We start from the raw sequence: 19,878 nt of genomic DNA on the forward strand, positions 1-19,878 counted from the left end.
ACCTGGACCCGGTGGGTCACCGTAAGAAGCAACACTTGTAGTTTTATAGAAGCCAGATCGAATCTCGACTGATAAGGAGTCTAAAATCCATAAAGCAACTCACCATTTCTTCCATCCAAAAGACTAACTTCTGTTTTTGACCATGTCTATCAATTAATTTCTCTACTCCTGGCTTTCACTCCAAGAATTCCTTCCTCCCTTTCAAATACCTTTCCTCTATCCGAATTTAGCATTGTCTGATTGAATGAACAGAAAATAAATGAAATGCATTTGAACTTTTGTTCTTTCCATTGGGTTATGGAGAATTTTCTCAGGATTTTAAAAGTTAAAACCATGAATTGTTATTCAGTGCAGAAGCTTGTCAAATTTAGGGACACTTTCCAAGAACTTGACCTAAGTTCACTCTGTTTTCTCCAGATTTTTTTCATTCTTACGATCATTTTTTTAGCTGAATTGTGTTCTTTGCTTTTGCATAATCTATGAGACAGGTAAACACAATTCCTTTCATCCTAATGATAACATCGTGTGTTATTTACATGCTACGGTAGACTATTTTTTTCTGGTTATATGAACATACTAGGAATGGCATTGTTTATGTTAACATGGAGATCAGTTCTGACAACACTTACACACAAAATTAATATCATTACTCAAGTCAATGAATATTTTTATTTTTTACCTGTTTTTACTGAATCAAGAAGTTTGGTTTTTTCCTGAAGGGACACAGAAATACTACTCTCCGAGCCATTCAAGGTACAGTGTGTTAGCACTGGGTTCAAGTGCACTGACTAGCTGTCGTTTTGTTTCTCTGACACATCTCAGCGGCAGTGACCAGACCTATTTGTTCTTTGCAATGATAGCAATGACCTTCCCAAAACTGGTAGCTTTCTGCCGTAGAGAGAGGATATTCTACTCATCTAATATTACTATAAAGTTTACACATGTCCAGGGCCATAATGGCATCCTTATAATGAAGGACAAAGCACAGCTTGTGTCTTCCAAGTGGCTGATTTTTTGGGGTATGCTGATATAGCTCAAATTAAAAACTTGCCTTTAAATATTACGTAATATTAATTCTTGATTTTGTAGAAAATATCATGGTATAATTTATCAGTAATCCATATGCAGAAATCAAAGCTTTTCGGTGAAAGCATAAGAAGGCATGCTGCAGAATAAATAGATAGATATCACCCCAGTGGAAGTGCCTAAAACGGCTGAGGAGCGGAGCTGCCCCCCTCTGTGGGTCAATCTGCAACCTGGACCGAGGGATCGCCGTAGCAAACACCACCTCTTCGTACTTTTGTACGAGCTAGACTAAATTTCAACCGTCGAAAAAGGAAATAAAACCAGTCTTTGCTTGCGGCTGGACCAGGCCATGTTTCTTTTGTGAGAAATGGGAGGTGAGGTGTGCTGGTAAAAAGAACAGGATATTCACAATACTTAATTCTAAATCATATCTAATGAAAAATGAATAGTGAATTTTTGTCTTATATTTGCTAAAACAGAACTACTTGTACTAGGAAGGCACTTAATCCAAACAAGGCAAAAGTGAATCTACTGATTTGGAAGAGGAATCTAAAATCTAACGTAGACCAATTAAGATGATTAAGGTTAAACAGAGAAAAGTTCGTTAGTCCTTCCCAGAAGTAATGTTCTGCTGAAGGAAGAAGTTGCAGATGTGGTTTGTAAGTTGCATTTGTGACTGGTTTTAAGTAGCTGAAGGTACTGAACATACAGAAGGTTACTTAATTTCTTTCTTGGGTGCTATAAAAATGGTTTCTTTAGCAGGGTTCTTGTGCTGCAGGTAAGGGTTCACATGGGTCATCAGTCTAAGGGCATCTCTGCCAGGAAGGCCCCTTCTCTTGGGAGTGTGCTTTGCTTTTCAGTTAGGTTAAGTCCACATTTAAACGACAGAGGACACTGGTAAAAACTCCATTTATTTTGATTTACTTCTGTTCACTTATTGGAAGTTCACTCTCATTTTTCTTCCTCTGACTTTTGGTAATTTTGTTACTGTTCGTATGCAAGAGTAATTACTCAGCTGGTTAATGAATTATGATGCTTATGTTACAGGGAAATCTTTGAAACTTAAAAATAGAAATCAAATTGCTTGTTAATTCCCTCTAGTGACAGGTGATGAATATACCAAAATTAAACATTAGTCATAGGTGGAAGCAACACGGTTGCCAAGTTGCTAAACTCCCTGGTACCCGGGTAAGATGGAGGAGTGATGTCAAATGCCTACCTGGTTCGGTTCTTCATGAAAAATTAAAAGATTTCTTTTCTCCCTTGGTCCCTCGGGAGAGGAGGCTCTATTCTTCAGACTGAGTTCTTTTTTTCTCTCCTGTCAGTTGGGATATCTCTGAACTGTGTGATTCTAGTATGTGTACTTTGCTGGCCACTATTATAAACTACCTTTTATTAGGTCTTATTTCATTAAGAAGGAGAACTATATTAGTTTTATTTTATTATCTAGGAAATTTATTTAAATTTTAATTGCATATGACTTTGAAATAAATAATTAGCAGATGTGTATAAAACAATTCAGAATTAACCCGTCAGAATTAATACATAGAATGTATTTTTTTAATACTGTTTTACTTGTGAAAAAAAAAATATACTTACAGTTCTATAAGCATGCCACTATATTTCTCTGTAAGGAAGAATGATGAAATAATATTAGGCCATTATTTTTACTCAGTGTTCCCTAATACATTTCATTATCACATTTAAATACTAATATACTATAGTTCATCTCAGTATTTTTTAAACAAGTGTTCCTTATAAGTGTGTTTAGTTGAGAACATTTAGGAATTGTATTGAAAATTATTTCTTAAATCTGTTTTAATCTGTTTTCTTTAATCTTAGTTTAATGTCATTGCTTTCAATTGGTTGATGTCACTTGTTGTTTTAGTCCTTTTTGCCACTCTTAGTAAGTCCTCCTTATTTCTGGAAATGCTTGATGGCTCAGGTGGAGCTATCAACCCTTCTGTTAGATAACAGAATTGGTGCCTTCTTTTCCCGTTTATTTAGTTTGGGTTTGCCGAGGATAGCTTGTTTGGTAGAAAAATTAAAAGATGTAAAATGTCTATTAATTTGTTTTCTTTCTCTTTTCCTCGGACATCTTTATTTCTACTTTTTCTCTATTCTGCCACGTTTCATGTAGCAGACAGCACTTTGAGAAGCAGTTCTATTCCTTAACCTTGTTGTCATTTCACAGCAAGTTTTTCTTCTTGTGATAAACATGGTAAACCCACTCTTCGCTTGACTGAATGATTAACGTTGTCTTTGCAGGATGTGGTACTGCAGCAGGAGGAGCTGAAGATGAAGGTGAGGCTGAAGCTGGCTGGATTGAAGGTGCTGCCATCCTACTGTCTGTTATCTGTGTTGTACTTGTCACTGCCTTCAATGACTGGAGCAAGGAGAAACAGTTTCGTGGGCTTCAAAGTCGTATTGAGCAGGAACAGAAATTTACTGTTGTCCGAGGTGGACAGGTTATCCAAATCCCGGTGGCAGAGATAGTAGTTGGTGACATTGCACAGGTGAAATATGGTAAGTTCTGTCAACTCGATGTCTGCTTTTCTGAACTTTATTTATTCTCCTTTCCCTTTCTAGCAGAATAGACTCACTTCACTGGAAGTGATCTAAAAGACAGAGAATTATGTGGTGTCGTTATTGTCCATGTTAAGATAACAATTTGGCTGTTAGGGCAAAAGGAAAACCTAAGATACTTGCAATAAAATTGCACTAGGCAATTCATATTATTTTTGTAATCTTCACTTCCTTTCACTGACAAGGACAAAAACTGTTCATACAAAGGTAATTCTCTTTCATGGAAAATTACACTATTTGGAATTTTAGGTCTCTGTCCAGTTAGGAATAAGTGGAAGTATTTTTAAATGCTCTGTGAAAGGGAATTGTGCCTCTGTGCTCACCCCACTTGGTAGGCTGCTCCAGAGCTATGGATCCTGGAAGTCCCCCCAGATCAGATGCTTCTGGTAGGTGGATGCCTTATGATTACATGCCATAGGGAAAGCCCTGCGCTGCAGCAAACAGGAGGACTTTTGCAGGAACTCTGTGTGCTCTGTGTTTGATTGAGCTGGTAAATTCCAGCAAAATGCCCGTTCTGTCAACCATCGAGTTTCTCCTGACTTAGCTAAGGGCTTCCTGAGAGGGGAAGGGGAAAGGGCAGTTTGACTGTTTATTAGCCACTGTTAATTCCTGTGAAGTCTGATAGAGGAACCTTCATGTCATGTCAAGAAGAGTCCTCCCCCTACCAAATCTCAATGATTATTATGTTCATCGTAATTTAAATGTGATGCATTCTGATTCTGGGATAGCATTAGGCAAAAAACACTTGCAATACAAAAGCCCTTCGCTGTAGGATTGCAATAATACGGCTAATATGGACCGATACGGTAATAGTTCTTTCACTTTTGCTTTCATTTTACATTTTAGTGCAATTGTTGTTAAATGTGATTTTGTAATAAAAATCATTATGTAATTATTAATTAACAAATCTTACTAAACCACTGTGGTTTTCCATTACCACGTTCTTACTGAAAGGTGATCTTCTACCTGCCGATGGGATATTTATTCAAGGAAATGATCTTAAAATTGATGAAAGCTCTTTAACCGGAGAGTCAGACCAAGTCCGCAAATCTGTTGACAAAGACCCAATGCTACTGTCAGGTAAATCTGCCTGAATTCTTGCTGAGTTATCTTTTATGCACTGCTTTGTTCATGTTTTGTTTCGTTTTGTTTTTCCACGCCATCAGGTTTTGGTCACCAAGATACAGCTGATCTTTTGAACACAGACACTGGCCTTGTCTGTTTGTCATTCAAAAGACATGCTATTGTTTTTTGATTGTGTGCAATTATTTCTAATCATCATACTTACTTTATAAAGTGAGAAAGTAATGAAACATTTTCAGAAGAAAAGGAAGGTATTACTTAAGGAAGTAACAATTGTTTCAATTAATTGTATGCTAGTTTTAATTTAACGATTAGTTTTACTTTTAACCATTAAATTTCAAAGCCTTTTAAAGTCTCTCTAAACATTTTGCGTGTGTACGAGGTACAACACAAAAAGAAATAATGTGCTTAGAAGGAAACGGATATGCTAAAATATTGTGGGCTTGACCTCGGTGATAAATTCAAGTTATTTGTAGTATTTGTATTTTGTAATATAATTCTATACAGTAAATCAGTTAAATAGCATGTGATTTTTTGATTCTAATAAAGATAGTTTCTAAATAGGTTGGTTGTCAATAGATTCCAGCTGGGATGTGATCACAAAATAACAGCCTGCTGATCTCATAACGATCATCAATGTGTTATAACCTGAAACAGTCAATTTCAAATACGTTTGAGCTTTTTATTCATGGAAAGGATTCTCTTTGCTGTCTGGTTGTACAGTTATCCCAAATAGAATATTTATGTTGCAGTGCAGCAGGTAAGTACACGTTCCTGCAGAAATCCTGCCCCCATCCTGCCTCCCTGAGCTGGTGTTTCCCAAGCAACAACTGTTGGGAGATGCTTTTGTTCAGAAGAGACAAGTAGCGACAAGGATATGTGACAGTTTTTATTGAATTAACAGTGCAAATCCTTTCCAAACTTAAAATCAGAAAATTAGTTCACTGACTATGAGATTATGAGTGTTTATTATGTAAATTGTGGGATTGTGATCTGGTAAAAAAACCATCAGATTTCAGTCAAAAGGTGGCTGCATTAACTTAAGATGAAGAAATTGCACGTTATTTGTGGACTTGCCATTGCCACAGACTTCATGTTACAAAAGACCATGTTAATTAATTTTAACTTTAGAAGCATCAAGCATCTTTCTGCCTGAAAAACAGTGTATTAAAAATGATTTTTTTTTTTTCAAATGACACAAAAAATTTCTATCACTTCTGAGAATAAAGCAGCAAAACAAATTTCTTTTGCTCTTTTAGGAGAATTTTTTTTTTTGTTTCCTTAAAAATATTCTGGTTTTTATTTGTTAAATGTTTTTGCTGCAGTGTCCCTGCCAAGTGTATGCCTTTTGCTGTTCATGTTGTAAAACCCCAAGTTTTTCCAAGTTATAAATGTCTGAAAAATGTGTTTGCACATGTTCAGTAGAGGCTAATAAAGATTAGTGGAGTAGCTGCAAATTCTGAAGGCTGCATTTGTGCAGAGAAAATACAATTAAGAGCTCAGCATTTGCAGGCAGCACTCATATAGAAATGCTGAATAGTGGGGACAGTGTTACATTTGAATTCTTGGTGTCCCTCTGGCTCCTTGATATACTGTAAGGTAACTTAAGGAAGTGTTCTGACTTTCATGAGTAGTGTATGAAACTACTGACTGTTATTTTTGCTAGATTTACAATAATTTGATTTATCCTAGTAGTGCAGATATTTAGGCTTAACTTGATTGTAGATTAAGAATTCTTTTGGAGATGCTTTCCAGTGTGTAAACAGGGAGGCCTGCAGTGATATTTTGAGGAAGGGTAGCTAACCGTTGTAATTTCTAATCCAATATTGTCCTGGAAATATTTGTGCTTTTTTTTTCCATTTCTTTTTTCTTAGCTGATAGTTGTACTGTTTTGTAAATATAACTTCATAACTGGCACAAAATTTTCCTTTTAAAGAGATAGTTTTAATAATGATATTTACTTATAGAAACTTCTATCATGAAATATCATAGACTTCTATCAATTAAAATATCCTATTGTTGAATTCTAGAGGGTTTCTGATTATGAATTTTCCACTGATTTGTGTACTCTCACATATTCCTAAATTGAATTAGATCTTTTTGAATACTCATAGATTTCAAGTGGTGGCTGTGAAAAAACATGAAGTATTGCCCTGAAAGGCATGGTGGGAAGAGAAAGGGAAAGCAGGCAAGTTAGGAGAAAAGGTGTTTTTGTCTTGCTTCCCAAAACTCAAATTTCTTTGCTGTAGGGAGAGAAATTTGTCTTTATGTTTTTATTGCAGAGTTAAATAAAGTTTATACTCTTTATTTTTCTCTATTACTATGTAATCTCTATTGTGATTACAAAGAAGATGAAGAATTAATGTGATATTTTAACAAGCCCTGCACACACCTTTATTCCATACCTATATTAATGAATTTTCACTCATGCCATGTTAGAAAATCCCAGAACTCTATTTGCTCAGGAGCAGAGTTGATGATTTGAGATTCTGTCATGCAAAAAACTACCTTCTTCCATAGATACAGTGCAAGGTTTAATCCCAATGATGTGGGAGCTGATGTGCCCACTGGAAATTGTTAGTAGCCCAAAAACTTGGAAACCACCATGTCTTTCAGGGTGGGTTTGACCTGGTTTAAAAACTGGGTTCCTCTTGGATGTTAGCCTAGACCTATATTTTTATAAAACTTGTTTAAATAAAAAAAAAACCAAACCAAGCCCCTGCAAAAACAGCAAACAGACCTTAAATTTTACTCTTATCTTTGCACCTGAAGACATCAGTAAGTTATCTCCAGGTACGCTTTCTGGAATTTAGACAAATATGGGCAGGATGTTGCTTGCCACTGTTCTCCCTTAATCATCCGTTGGAAATTAAAACAGTCCAGGTTTGACAGAGGAATAACTGAAAAAAGGTAACGTTTGAATTGCAGCCACAGTTTGTTTTGTGAGTCTAAATTTGGTTGAAGATAAACACCCTGAATCAGGAACTATTATTTTCACCATTGGCACCTGAAACAACATTTTTAATATTCAATCAGTTTCAATGACATAATTAAACTAAATGAGTTTCTGTGCTTAATGTCCTGTTTAATCATCCAGATAGTCATTTACTGTACTTGAGAAGCAATTCTAAGAGTACAAATGCTGACTAAACCAGATGGTTCATTTCCATCTGTATATAGCACAGTTGGTACCACCTAGGAAGGCAGAAATGGAAATACAGACTCTGATATACCTGAAACCAAACAAAGCAGCTTCTCTTCTATAGTTCCATTATACTTCTGTCTAAAACATTTTCCTTCTTTTAGTTCATTAACAGAGATTTGCATGCATAATGTAGCATAAGTCATTGCATCAAAAGCCATCAGCTTAAACAATACTGTGGTGACATTAAATTTCTTCACAATGAGCATGGGCATGTATCGACCAACAGACGAAGACAGCTTGGGTCTGACTGCTACTCAGCTGTCTTGATTGAAGCTGATGTGCCCTTTAAATTCAAAGTTTGGAGAAATCCACGATTCCTAAATACAGTAGTTTTGAACATGAGTCTGGCCTCAGTATTGCACACAGTGAAGTATTTTGGGGTACCATGTGATAATAGTTAACATTGTAAAAAATACCTTATGAGGCTTACTGTTTAGAACTTTTTTCCCAGGTATTTAGATTAATTTGATTAAGGTAGGAAAGAGTTACATAGAGGAGCTCAAGTAGTGTAGTTCTCACTGAACTGAGACTGACAGAACATTACTTCATCCTAACCTAACTTTTAAAAATGCATATTTCTATCAATGCACAACAAGGATTTGAAACAAAGAAAACTCAGCTTATTCAAGAACAAATAAACGAAAGAAATCTCTTGGTCATGGTGCTTTGTTTGGTTTTGGAAATAAAAAGGAAGCTTAACGAATCAGGTCAGTTATTGCCTGGAGAAAAGTAGTTCTGATTCTGTCTTAATTCCCTGCCGGAAAATATTCCAAGCTAGGCTTCTAGCACAGCAGAGAATTTCAGAACAGAGCGGCTAACTTCAAACATTCCGAATTATTTGGATATCTTGAAATTACACGTAGATGAGTTTTTTCTGGAAAAATCTCTTTTTGTTCATAGGAGATATTCTGATGGTTAGTTCACTTTATTATTAACTTCAGTTACCTTTTAATAATTGCAGTGACTAAAATTGTTGTTTAGATATGCAGATAGAGAATTTTTGTTCACCGCAAGTTTGCTAGAAGTAGCATAACAGTATAAAACCCCCAAACTGGCATGCTCTGCTTTTCTTTTCTTATTTTTCAGCCCTATTTCCAATCTGTTTCACCAGTACTGTTATTAGATTTGGGGATTTCTGAGCAGTCTCATGTTTAGTTGCATTTTTGTCTGAAAAAGTATATGCTGTAATAGGTTCCTTATCTGTCTAATCTGTTTACCTCTTTTCTTACTAAACTAGACTTCTTCCTTTTCTATCTTGGAATATTCACCATTTCTCAACTTCAAATTAAATACTCAGCATACGAAAAAATGTATTTCACTAATATTGAAAAATTAGTCTTGAAGGGAAGGAAATGAGTAGAATTGTTCTACATGAAGTTGGAATACATGCTTAGTGTACAGATTAAATGAAAAACATGCATTCATTCCAGAATTCCATTTATGTAACAATAGCTGATTGAAGTAATTCTTTAGTCAAGCTAACACAATTATAATAGCGTTTAAATGGTGAAATTGCCAGTTAGGTGGAAGGAGGTTCAGCTCTTTGGTTTAGCTTTAGATGCTGAAGAATTTTTCCAATAGTACTAGCAGAACATAATCTGATGATAAATTCGTACCTGCTCTAAAATGTGCTTTTTACGCACCTTAACAGTTTTGAATTATGTTTTACAAGACTAATGTTAAGAAAAGGTTCAGAAAGGCATTTCAGGTTAAGACATTTTTGCCCTTTCCAGGTGTGCAGAGGTAAGCTTGAAATCTGGTGGGTGCATGTTTCCTTAATAAAGCTGGTTTTGAACGTAGGTGTACGTGCCATTTTTCAGAGGGTATTTCTACCCACCTTTGTAGTCCAATACAGAAGAAGATTCCTTCAAAACAGAACATAGGAATGCTAAAAGCAAGTTCATAATTAAAATACATTTTAAAGGGTGTTACACCTTAAAAAAGTTCTTCCAAATTTCTAAGTTAAGTTTCAGACATTTTCTGTTTTATCTGGACTAGTACAACCAAGGATATTCTGGTTTTTAAAGATCTTTTCTGTTCCTTTAGGCTTGAATGTAATGTTTTTTGTTGTTTGGGTGGCGGTCCTAAACTGTAGGTTTGTGATGTTTTGCTCTATCATGTGAAAGAAAGCAAATGACTTTTTAAGGATCAAATTTTATCTCAGAAAGCCATGGGAACAGTTCCCAATGCAGCGAGGTGGTCTGCTGCTCCCCCCGGCCCCCCCCAATCTATTTGACCATTAGTGCATTTTTGTTTTTATTTGGCTTATTTCTGATGAAATTTTCTTAGTGTTCTGATGAGATATTTACGCTCTCAAATTAGGCTGTTGTCGTAGTTTAACCCCCGCTGGCAACTACGCCCCACCCAGCCGCTCGCTCACTCCCCCCGGTGGGATGGGGGAGAGAATCGGAAGGGGAAAAGTGAGAAAACTCATGGGTTGAGATAAAGACAGTTTAACAGGGAAAGCAAAAGCCGCGCATGCAAGCAAAGCAAACCAAGGAATTCATTCACCACTTCCCCTCGGCAGGCAGGGGTTCAGCCATCCCCAGGAACGCAGGGCTCCATCACGCGTAACGGTGACTTGGGAAGACAAACGCCATCGCTCCCAACGTCCCCCCTTCCTTCTTCTTCCCCCAGCTCTATATGCTGAGCATGACGTCATATGGTATGGAATATCCCTTTGGTCAGTTGGGGTCAGCTGTCCCGGCTGTGTCCCCTCCCAACTCCTTGTGCCCCCCCAGCCTCCTCGCTGGTGGGGTGGGGTGAGGAGCAGAAGAGGCCTCGACTCTGTGTAAGCCCTGCTCAGCAGGAACAAAACATCCCCGTGTTATCAACACTGTTGTCAGCACAAATCCAAAACACAGCCCCATACGAGCTGCTGTGAAGAAAATTAACTCTACCCCAGCCAAAACCAGCACATTAGTGTTGACAGATGTTCTCTCTGTTCTGTGCTTCTGTTTTCCTTTTAAGAACGTGAGAGGGTTTGATTATTTAGAGAAAGATATTTTGATTATAAATAGTTGCATTGCTTAGTATGTTCTAGCACAGCGACTGGATAAGGAGTAACAAGAAAATGGGATTTTTAAAAAAATGGGTTGCAAGTGTCTGTGTGTGTATATATATACAAAATATTCATCTATTTAAGGACACAGGTCCATATATCTTTCCTTTTTTCAGCTTTTAAGATAGGTCAATGAAATGAATATATATAGATGAGGATGAACCCAATAATCCTCAATATGAACCCAATAATGAACCCTGTTTTTTAAAAAGGGAGGGCAGAAAGAATCTTTCCGTGGCCATTCAGGTTTAGCAGATCTGAATGCCCAATAAGATTCTTCATGAGAAATTAATGATATTCCCCATTTGCTCAGTGCAACGGGCTCGTAATTCAGTTGGTTAAAAGCCATTTTGCAGGAGTTTGCAGAAAGCTTGTTTGAAGATTTCTTCTGGTTTTTGCTATGGCTGCAGGCATGCCCTGCTGTGGTACCTTTCAGAGCTACAGGCATCAGTGAACGACTTCACTTCAGTTTTAAAATATTGAGCGGTAATTAGTGATGGAAATGGTAAGTGATAGGGGCAAGATAGCTGAGAATAAGCATACCAGAATTTTTACCTCATTAGCCACAGAATTGTTTAGGACAAGGCAGTTAATGACTCTACCTAATTCATACTGTTACAGAATGAATGAAACAGTGATGTCTTAAGGAAAGTAAATGGACAACCGTACGTTTATGGCAAACCTGATAATTGTAAAGCAGTATAGTGTAACTTTTGAAGTGAGGTGGGGATCTAAGGAACAACAGATTAAAACCCAGCAAAGGATAGTAGTTTGTCACAAATACTGCAGTGACAAGGCAAAGATTAAAGTGAGTACTGCAAGCAGTATAATTGGTTTATTATCACAAAGGTCAAACTGCTTAGTTGACTTAAAGACTCTTAAACACAAATAGTTTCAAAAGGAGAGTAAAAATGCTTTCTCTCTCCATGCCCCTATGCCCCCCCCAAAGGAAAATATAGTTACTGGACGATGTTCTGATTCCATCTGGTCTCATTCTTCTGATCTCCCACAGCTGCAAGTCTGGGATAATGACTGGTCTTAAAATATAATTTATTTAAAACTATAGCACCTAGGGTGAAAAACAATTGTTAAATAATAGAATACTTTGTGAGCAAGTTCTAGTTAACCATTTGTCCATCCATAGTTCACTTGGAGGTATAAACACATTTGTCGTCTTTGTATACAATGATTTTTTCTCAAGGCTAACAGTTTCTGTGTTACTGTCTATTTTCATAGTTTCCAAACTACGTCCTTTTTCAAATACAGGAAAGAGTATTTTAAAAAACCCAAGCCCAGTAAACTTTCAATTCTAGCTTGCTCTGTCAACTTTGTGTTAAAAAATGATTGGTTTTCCTCTGTGTTCTCACAGTGACTTACACTTATTGGCATAACATAATTTTCTATTGCTAAAGGATAAAATATAAAGTCTATTTCAATGAATAGCTTTATTTATCTATCAGTAGTTTCTGGTCATTATATATTTAGGTTTTATCTGTTTCATAGGAGCACTACTTATCTGCTTTATATCTTTTAAAATTCACTACCTACTAAGGATATCTCTCTTCAAACATTTTAAATATTGCTTCAATAATGAAGTTTTTGGATTCAGATTTTCACCGAATGAAATGACAAATTAGTCACAATTTGATACCATCCTTGGCACATTTTTTCCTATGCTTCAATTACAGTTTTTTTTTTTAATAAGCTTTTATTAACTGGCCTTAAATACATGTCATAACAATAGGTTGTTCTTCAATTTCAAACTTTTTTTAGAAATAGCCAGTGTGCGATTGCATAGACTGATCTTTTGCAAATCCTGTGTTAGAAAATTTTTCCAAAATGTAAATCAGAATACTTTTGACCGTTTCTAGTAATTTCTATTTGTTTGTGTTTCCACAGCTCATAGCAAAAAGTTTCTAAGAGGCTATAATCTTAGATGCACCTAACATTTGGTTCAATATAGTAATAAGAGCCCTAAATAAACAATTTCTATACAATAAAGCATTTTTTTTCAATATTTCTCAAAAGGAATTTACTTAAGATAATGATACAATTACCTAGTTAAGCAAAGGATCCATCTCAGAAAAACTTAATGTACATTTTGATTTGTTTGAGAGTAATAGAAAGCTCTCTACATACTGAGTTTGTTTTCAAGTGCACGTCAGATTCTTCTTGCTATTTGGGAATCTCGATTTAATTGAACGTCCCCTTGAAGATTTTTCTCTGTATTGATTTTTCAAGTTCGAAGATGTGAAATTATCTTCAAAAATATTTTTTCTATGCCTGTAAATCAACCGTAACTGAGAAAGATGAGAGAAATTGCACGCATATTTTCACTTCATTTATGTAATAGTATTCCAAGTTACAAGAATTAACTGTGTGAAGGTAAAGATTATGTAAACTTCGTTAGTGACAACATTGCTTTTAAAAAGGGAATCTAATGTGTATGCTTAATGGACGTGCAGCCTAAGACTTGCAATTAAGCATCCATTCTTGGCTGAGAATAATATAAACAGTAGGGATTATTTTTGGTTTGTAATTATATTGGCCTCAATATAGATTTTTAAAGTGTAACAAATCTCTCTCAGTACTATAGTAAAAATATTGCATAAAATATTTAATGGTTGTTGTTTTTATTTTTTTAGCTATATCTAACTTATATTGCATGTTTTCAGGTACTCATGTCATGGAAGGTTCTGGACGAATGCTTGTAACTGCTGTGGGTGTGAATTCTCAGACAGGCATCATCTTTACTCTGCTAGGTGCTGGAGGAGAAGAAGAAGAAAAGAAAGATAAGAAAGGTAAATTTCACAACACATAAGGATGCTCCGAAAAAAGCTTTGTGTAGCCAGAGCTCTCCTCCATTCTTGACAAATAAATACGATTTTAAAAACTTCCTTTTTTGTATACATTTTTGTCATTACATGTCACACAGAAAAACAGCAAAAGCTGTTAACCAATAAATACATTGGATAACAAGATGTTTTTCCAGTGTGAAATTGCAGACTCTCAGTACATAATTAAATGCAAGGGAATACATAGGCATACTCCCATTGCCGTGTCTTCTTTACATAAATCCATACTCACCTAAAATTTGCTAAGGTTTTGCTCTTGTGCATTTACATCTATGTAATATTTTTTCCAGAAAAAAAAAATTTGGCCATGGAAATAGCGTCTTTCTTTGAGCTTCAAAAATAAAATAAAGATAAGTTGTGGCTTTTTGCTAGCCTGGTTGTTTAACATCAGTGAGTGACTTTAGAGGCATTTTAATTTCTTAAGGAGTAAAGGTCAGACTAGGAATAGTAAAAGAGAAGAAAGTAGCAGTAAATGTTAACAGAGAGTTTAATTTTGATATCCTGTGTCAGTTAATGAAATAAAGAAATCTCTTTAGTCTTTCACCTTATTATAGTGTGATGTCATAAGCAATTGCTAATTTATGGGTTGCACACCAAGCAGGAACATGATTTAATGTGTGTCCTTTCCAGTTTTTGTTCATACAGTCTTGTAAATTGTTCATGTCTACTTTCAAAATTTCATTCCCAGTTTATTCTAGGAATATTTATCTTTCAGACATAATTAAGGGCCAATTAATATGTTTTTTTTAAGACATTTCCACTCTTTTTAGTGGTTTTCACCATTAATAAAAAAGAGTAGTTATACTTTATTGAACCTTTTCCTTAGTATCTGTCAGGCAGTGTGATTCCACCTTTTTTTCATCTCCATCCTTTTAATTTGAAGCTGCAGATAGGACAGCCAAATTTAAATGGTTTTCATGACCTACAATTTCAGTTTCTGAATATGTTCAACAAGTGGTTGCGCTTGACTCCATGTTTCTCTGAGCAAATCCCTTTTTACTTGATGAAAGACTTTATAAAATGTTTACCATTGCATTTCTACACAGAAATGCGCAATACCTGCTAGGCATGGCAAGTTCTAGGAACGTTAAAAGGAGAAAGACCGAAACTTCCCAAAGTAAAACTCTTTCATGTCATACTAGTTTTGAACAACATCTTAGAGTTTGATCTTGCTGTCATTAAGAGAAAGACTCCTAGACACAGACCTTCTGAGCTCTGCCAGCATCTGTTTTGGCAGTGTCTAAGGATATTGTAGGTGAGAAGGAGCAACTTCGGTACCTGTTTGAAAGGGATAGCTGTCTGTCCGGAGGTCCTTTGTTTAACTGGGTTGGCTTCTCCGCATGTTATGGTAGTGATTCTCTCGTGTTTCGTTGTGGATAGCCTTGAGAGATCTGAGACAGCACAGTAATGCACTGCACTGCGGTCGTAACTTACCAGCCAGAGACAGAGAGACTCAGAGGTGTGCAAGGACTTTTTATGCAGACGCTGAATCTAACTGGGTGTAGCTACAACAGCAAGAAAATTCCTTCACGTTTGCTAACGTTGCTAGCAGCTTTGTGCTAGTGCGGAGGAGTGCCTGGGCAGAGCTCATGCCCAAACTCAAATAATGTACTCTCATATATAAACCTGCAATTCTCTGAAATCCTGCCAGTCATAAATGTTTGTTTCAGTCTTATGTGGGTGTATGCTTTTATTGTTCATTAACATTTTGTAAAAATCATCATACAGGTGTGAAACAGGAGGATGGACATCAGCTTCCAGGTAGAGTAAGAATTGTACCGCATCAAATGAAAGGATGAGGCTTCTAGCCAGCAAGCTTTGGTGCAAATCAGGGTTGAACGAATGATTAAAATAATTGTCTTTGAATCAGTCTGGTTAAATTAAAGAATAATTTCAAATCAACAGGATTGTTCGTGGCAAACATTTAAGTGTGCACGCATTGTTGGGGTTGCAAATCTTAATGTTAAGCTTGAGTAATCAGTTATTCTTCAGAAGTAAATTACAGTATATTAAATGTTGAAATGCATGATTTGCTGTTAGCAGTTCATGCTGTGCTGGTTAGAGTGAGTATCCAAATGGAATAAAAAATTAGCATGAGTAACCAAAACAGTTTAAGTTATTACCATCACAGTAATCAAATTTGCAATTGAAATTTTCATGAATGTAGTTACACAGGGTGTGTTTTAAAATCCTGTATGCTGTTTATTTTTCTTCTCCCAATTTACCATTCCTAAATAAAACATGACCATTTTTGTTGAATAACAAACCAGTGTGGTGTGAAACAGTCACTATGGGTCAAGTACTGAGGAAGTTCAAGAGTCTCGATCAGGATTCATTGTAGGACTTCTGTGTTCTATTGTGGACGATTAACCAATAGAAACAAAACAAAACCTATTTTACTTATTAATTGTAAAGACTAATTTTCTGAACTTTAGTATGAAAAAACCATAATAAAACCTTCTTCGAATTTTTCACCTTCCTGTTAGGAAAGATTGCTTGACCAGTTTCTCTAATATGCAGATAATTGCTGAAAACAAAACGAGGATTTTTTTTTTTTCTGATACTTTTTTCATTTCACCACAAAACAGGCAGTTATGTAATGTCTATTATTTGGTTTTAAAATAACTCATTATTCTCCTCAAGACTGTATTTGCCATTTCCACATACAATATCGAAAAGTTTAATGTTTCTACTGAGATCAGTGTGCCTATTAACTAGGTTATGGCAGGACATAGATTGAGCCCGTGTTAGACTGGGATGTACCAGCAATAATACATCATAATATGCAACATTACATAAAATACAAAGGTATGTGATGTTGTATATACTATGTAGTATGCTGCATATTTTAAAACTACCCATGCAGGGCATAAATTCATTAACTCAAGGGAAATATTTCAACAATTTTCATATTTGCATAACATTATATTAAAGTAAAAAAAATTACACATAAAAGGACCGAAGCGATGTACATATTACTGTGTACCGTCAGTTCTCACCAACTCTGTTAATTTTGTTAAATGTCTTTCATATTTATTTCTTTAATTATTATTATTATCCCATGTATGAGTTTTTGCCTTACTTTGTAACACCTTTGTAATGACATTTTGCTTTTGAAAGTTATGTTAAATAATTTAAAACAGATTGATTTTGGAGAAAACCAAGCCATAGTATACCATAACTGTTTTTTGTTTTGTCATGTGCATTTGTTCATGATGATGATGTTGTTGTTGTTATTATTATTATTATTTATTGGTTTTTTTATCCATTATTACTCAGTAGATTCTTCCCATCCCTCCTCCCACCCTCCTTCAGCTACAGATGGTGCAGCAGGTGCAAATGCCACTGATAATGCAAATGCCAGCTTAGTCAATGGTACGTCAAGAACACCTAGCTTGTTTTATTTGGTAGATTTCTCTCCTGACTATATAAGATTCCCTCTTCCTTTTATGAACTGCACAGATGTTGTACGTGCATGTGATTACCCTCTGAGAGATCCTACTCCGTAAACTCTATAGTAGCTTATAAGAGATGCCACAAAGATGCTGCGACTTTCTTTATTCACACAGAATTGAGCATGGGAGAGGAAGAAGTAGGAATTATGACCTATTTGCCATTAATTAAAACTGCAATTAAAAGGAACAGTTAAGTAAGACTAGTTTCAAAACTTTTGAGTTGCCTTTACAAGAAGTTTCATTGTAAAGCTCTTTACACATTTGTCAGCATAGATCTGAAGAACACCACGATAAATGGATTGTATCTTCTTTTCTTCGGATGTGGCACTCTCATAAGTATTCGAATAGTCTTCATGTAGTTCTGAGAAATAGTGCTGGGGTCAGGAATCTGGCTCAATTTCAACTAACAGTGCTTTAGGAATAACTTTTGCTGCTTTGTGCATCTTTTTTGGAAGAGACTAACTGAAAAGTTGTTTGTGGATATTTGTGTATGCCCTTAGATAGCAATCATCGAATGAGCCTGCCTGTATTTACTACAAAGAAAAAAAAAAATTACTGTAGTCAATTTTTATTGTCTCTTAGTACAGATTCTTGACTCCACTTCTTAGCATGCAGATATTTCAGTATCTCTTTTAATAGTCTAATTCCAGTATTAAATTGAATGAGTCAATATTAGTCTAGGCATCAACTGTATTTTTCTGATAATCAGACACATTAGTCTTTATTTGCCATAGAAACCTTTCCCTCTTGTACAGCACCAATAATACTGACAAAAATAATTCTATTTTTCATCGTGTTGGTGATAGAAATTTTTTTCCACACAGGTCAGTAGTAGTTGCTTTATGCATGTGAAACTAGAGTTCCTGACATATTTACTAGTGTAATAGCTTACTTAAAGCAATGACATAGGAAATCTTTGAGCCTATTTTTAAATAATTTTATTATAATTTAAAAGAAACATATAACCAGATTTAAAATTTTACTCCTGCACATTCTAAGTTTGCTGGAAAACTAGGATTTACGATCCCTACATCTCACTGCATGACAGGAACTTATATCATCCTGGTTCCAACACCCCAATTTCAGATTCCTTAGAGACCAAGAACGAGGAAATTAATGATGAATATTTCATTCCCATTCTTTATGCTCTATAATTCCACTCTATTGTGTGTAAAACAAACATACGCATACAACAAACTCTTACCAGATATCCTCCTTCAATCCCACTGGAGACTGCAGTATTTCATTTATGCTCAGTCCTGCAAGTTGCTGAGTACTAAGTTAAGCATCTGCTTAAGTGCTTTGCTGGATGAGAACCACTGCTCAGCAAGATGCAGAAATGAGTCCTAAATTGTTCTAACCCGGTCTCTCTGTTAGCAAGTTTTAGTTGCCTGGTAAATATCTGTTGTGTTTAGTCTTAATGCCTCAACTTAATGCGGAAATTGAGTTCCAGGGGATATTAAATCAGTATCTTAAGTAAGTATGTCATTTTCCATCATGTTCTTTCCCATCAGAAACAATAGTTACTGTCCCTGTTTATCTTGGATTTGAGAGATACTTACTGAATTCTTTTCAGTGCACTAAGTGTAGAAGTCAATTTTTTGTGCAGCTGAATGTGTTTTTGCTTTTAACTCTTCTGAGGTGAGGCAGTTGAATTAATTCTGCAGATCTTTGATCAACATGGAAAGGAGATGCTTTCCACAATTCAACTTACCTGACATTGTGTTCAGAGGAGAATCGAGACTTGGCAAGTAGAGTTAGATCTGAGTGCTTTGAAATTGTCTGGGAAATTGCCAAAGTCTAATTTCTGTTTATACTATACATTTTTCTAGTCAGCAGTGATGATGAGTTAGAGAATACTTAAAATGTAGACATGTTTTGGAGGGGAGAAAGGAAGGGGAAAAAAAAGTTCTAAAGCAAGGAGGCCAAGTTCATGTAGATATTTTTTCGGTGTGGATGAAATGAATTTTTTAAATAATGTCTGAGAATTCTCCCTGAGATGTGACTGGCAACAAGCATTTTTACCTGAAGTCTAATACCTCTGTGTAGAAAATACCTTCAAATAAGAAAAAAATATTATATACTTGACTAAGTACTTAGCTCAGGAAATGCTATTGCTTGTTACTTGAAAATCAACTCATTACCATTTCAAATAAAGTATTGTTAATTCTCTTAGTTGTCAATATACATTTCACAGAAAAGAAGTACTTTGTTTTCAGTCAGTGAGCTTATAGTGATAAATTCATATAGGTTTGTGACACAGCCTGTTTGTTATCTGCTGTATTGAAGGAACTATTATAAATTCTATTGGAAACTAGTAGTTGAGGTTAAAATACGTAATTGTTTGATGATCTCTTTGTTAAAGCTATGGCTAATATATTCAGTTTTTAAAAGGTTACAAGTTGAGGTTATGAGCAGATCAGAAAATTTTACAGAAAGGTAGTAATCATGAAAATTCATTTAATTTTAAAGTATTGTATTTAGAAAAAGTAAATTTTTTTAAAGAAAATATGGGAAGCAGCAATCACTGTTTACAGGTTGTTTACCCCAAATTTTATTTCCTTAGAGAAAGGAGTGCTTATCATTGACCAATAGAGCACTACCCAA

The 19,878-nt window shown here is 35.5% G+C and overlaps 1 protein-coding gene across 1 annotated transcript in view; it reads left to right on the forward strand.

The window, feature by feature from the left end:
* ATP2B2 (ATPase plasma membrane Ca2+ transporting 2) overlaps positions 1–19,878 on the forward strand; it is a 436,864-nt gene that overhangs the window by 328,226 nt on the left and 88,760 nt on the right. The window contains exons 7-11 of the mRNA XM_075159342.1: positions 3,295–3,552; positions 4,567–4,692; positions 13,637–13,762; positions 15,545–15,577; positions 17,099–17,191. Of these exons, the coding sequence (XP_075015443.1) occupies positions 3,295–3,552; positions 4,567–4,692; positions 13,637–13,762; positions 15,545–15,577; positions 17,099–17,191 (636 nt within the window). The remainder of the gene's footprint in view (positions 1–3,294; positions 3,553–4,566; positions 4,693–13,636; positions 13,763–15,544; positions 15,578–17,098; positions 17,192–19,878) is intronic.

Source organism: Calonectris borealis, chromosome 10, assembly GCF_964195595.1.
Source record: "Calonectris borealis chromosome 10, bCalBor7.hap1.2, whole genome shotgun sequence".
NCBI classification, from domain to species: domain Eukaryota; kingdom Metazoa; phylum Chordata; class Aves; order Procellariiformes; family Procellariidae; genus Calonectris; species Calonectris borealis.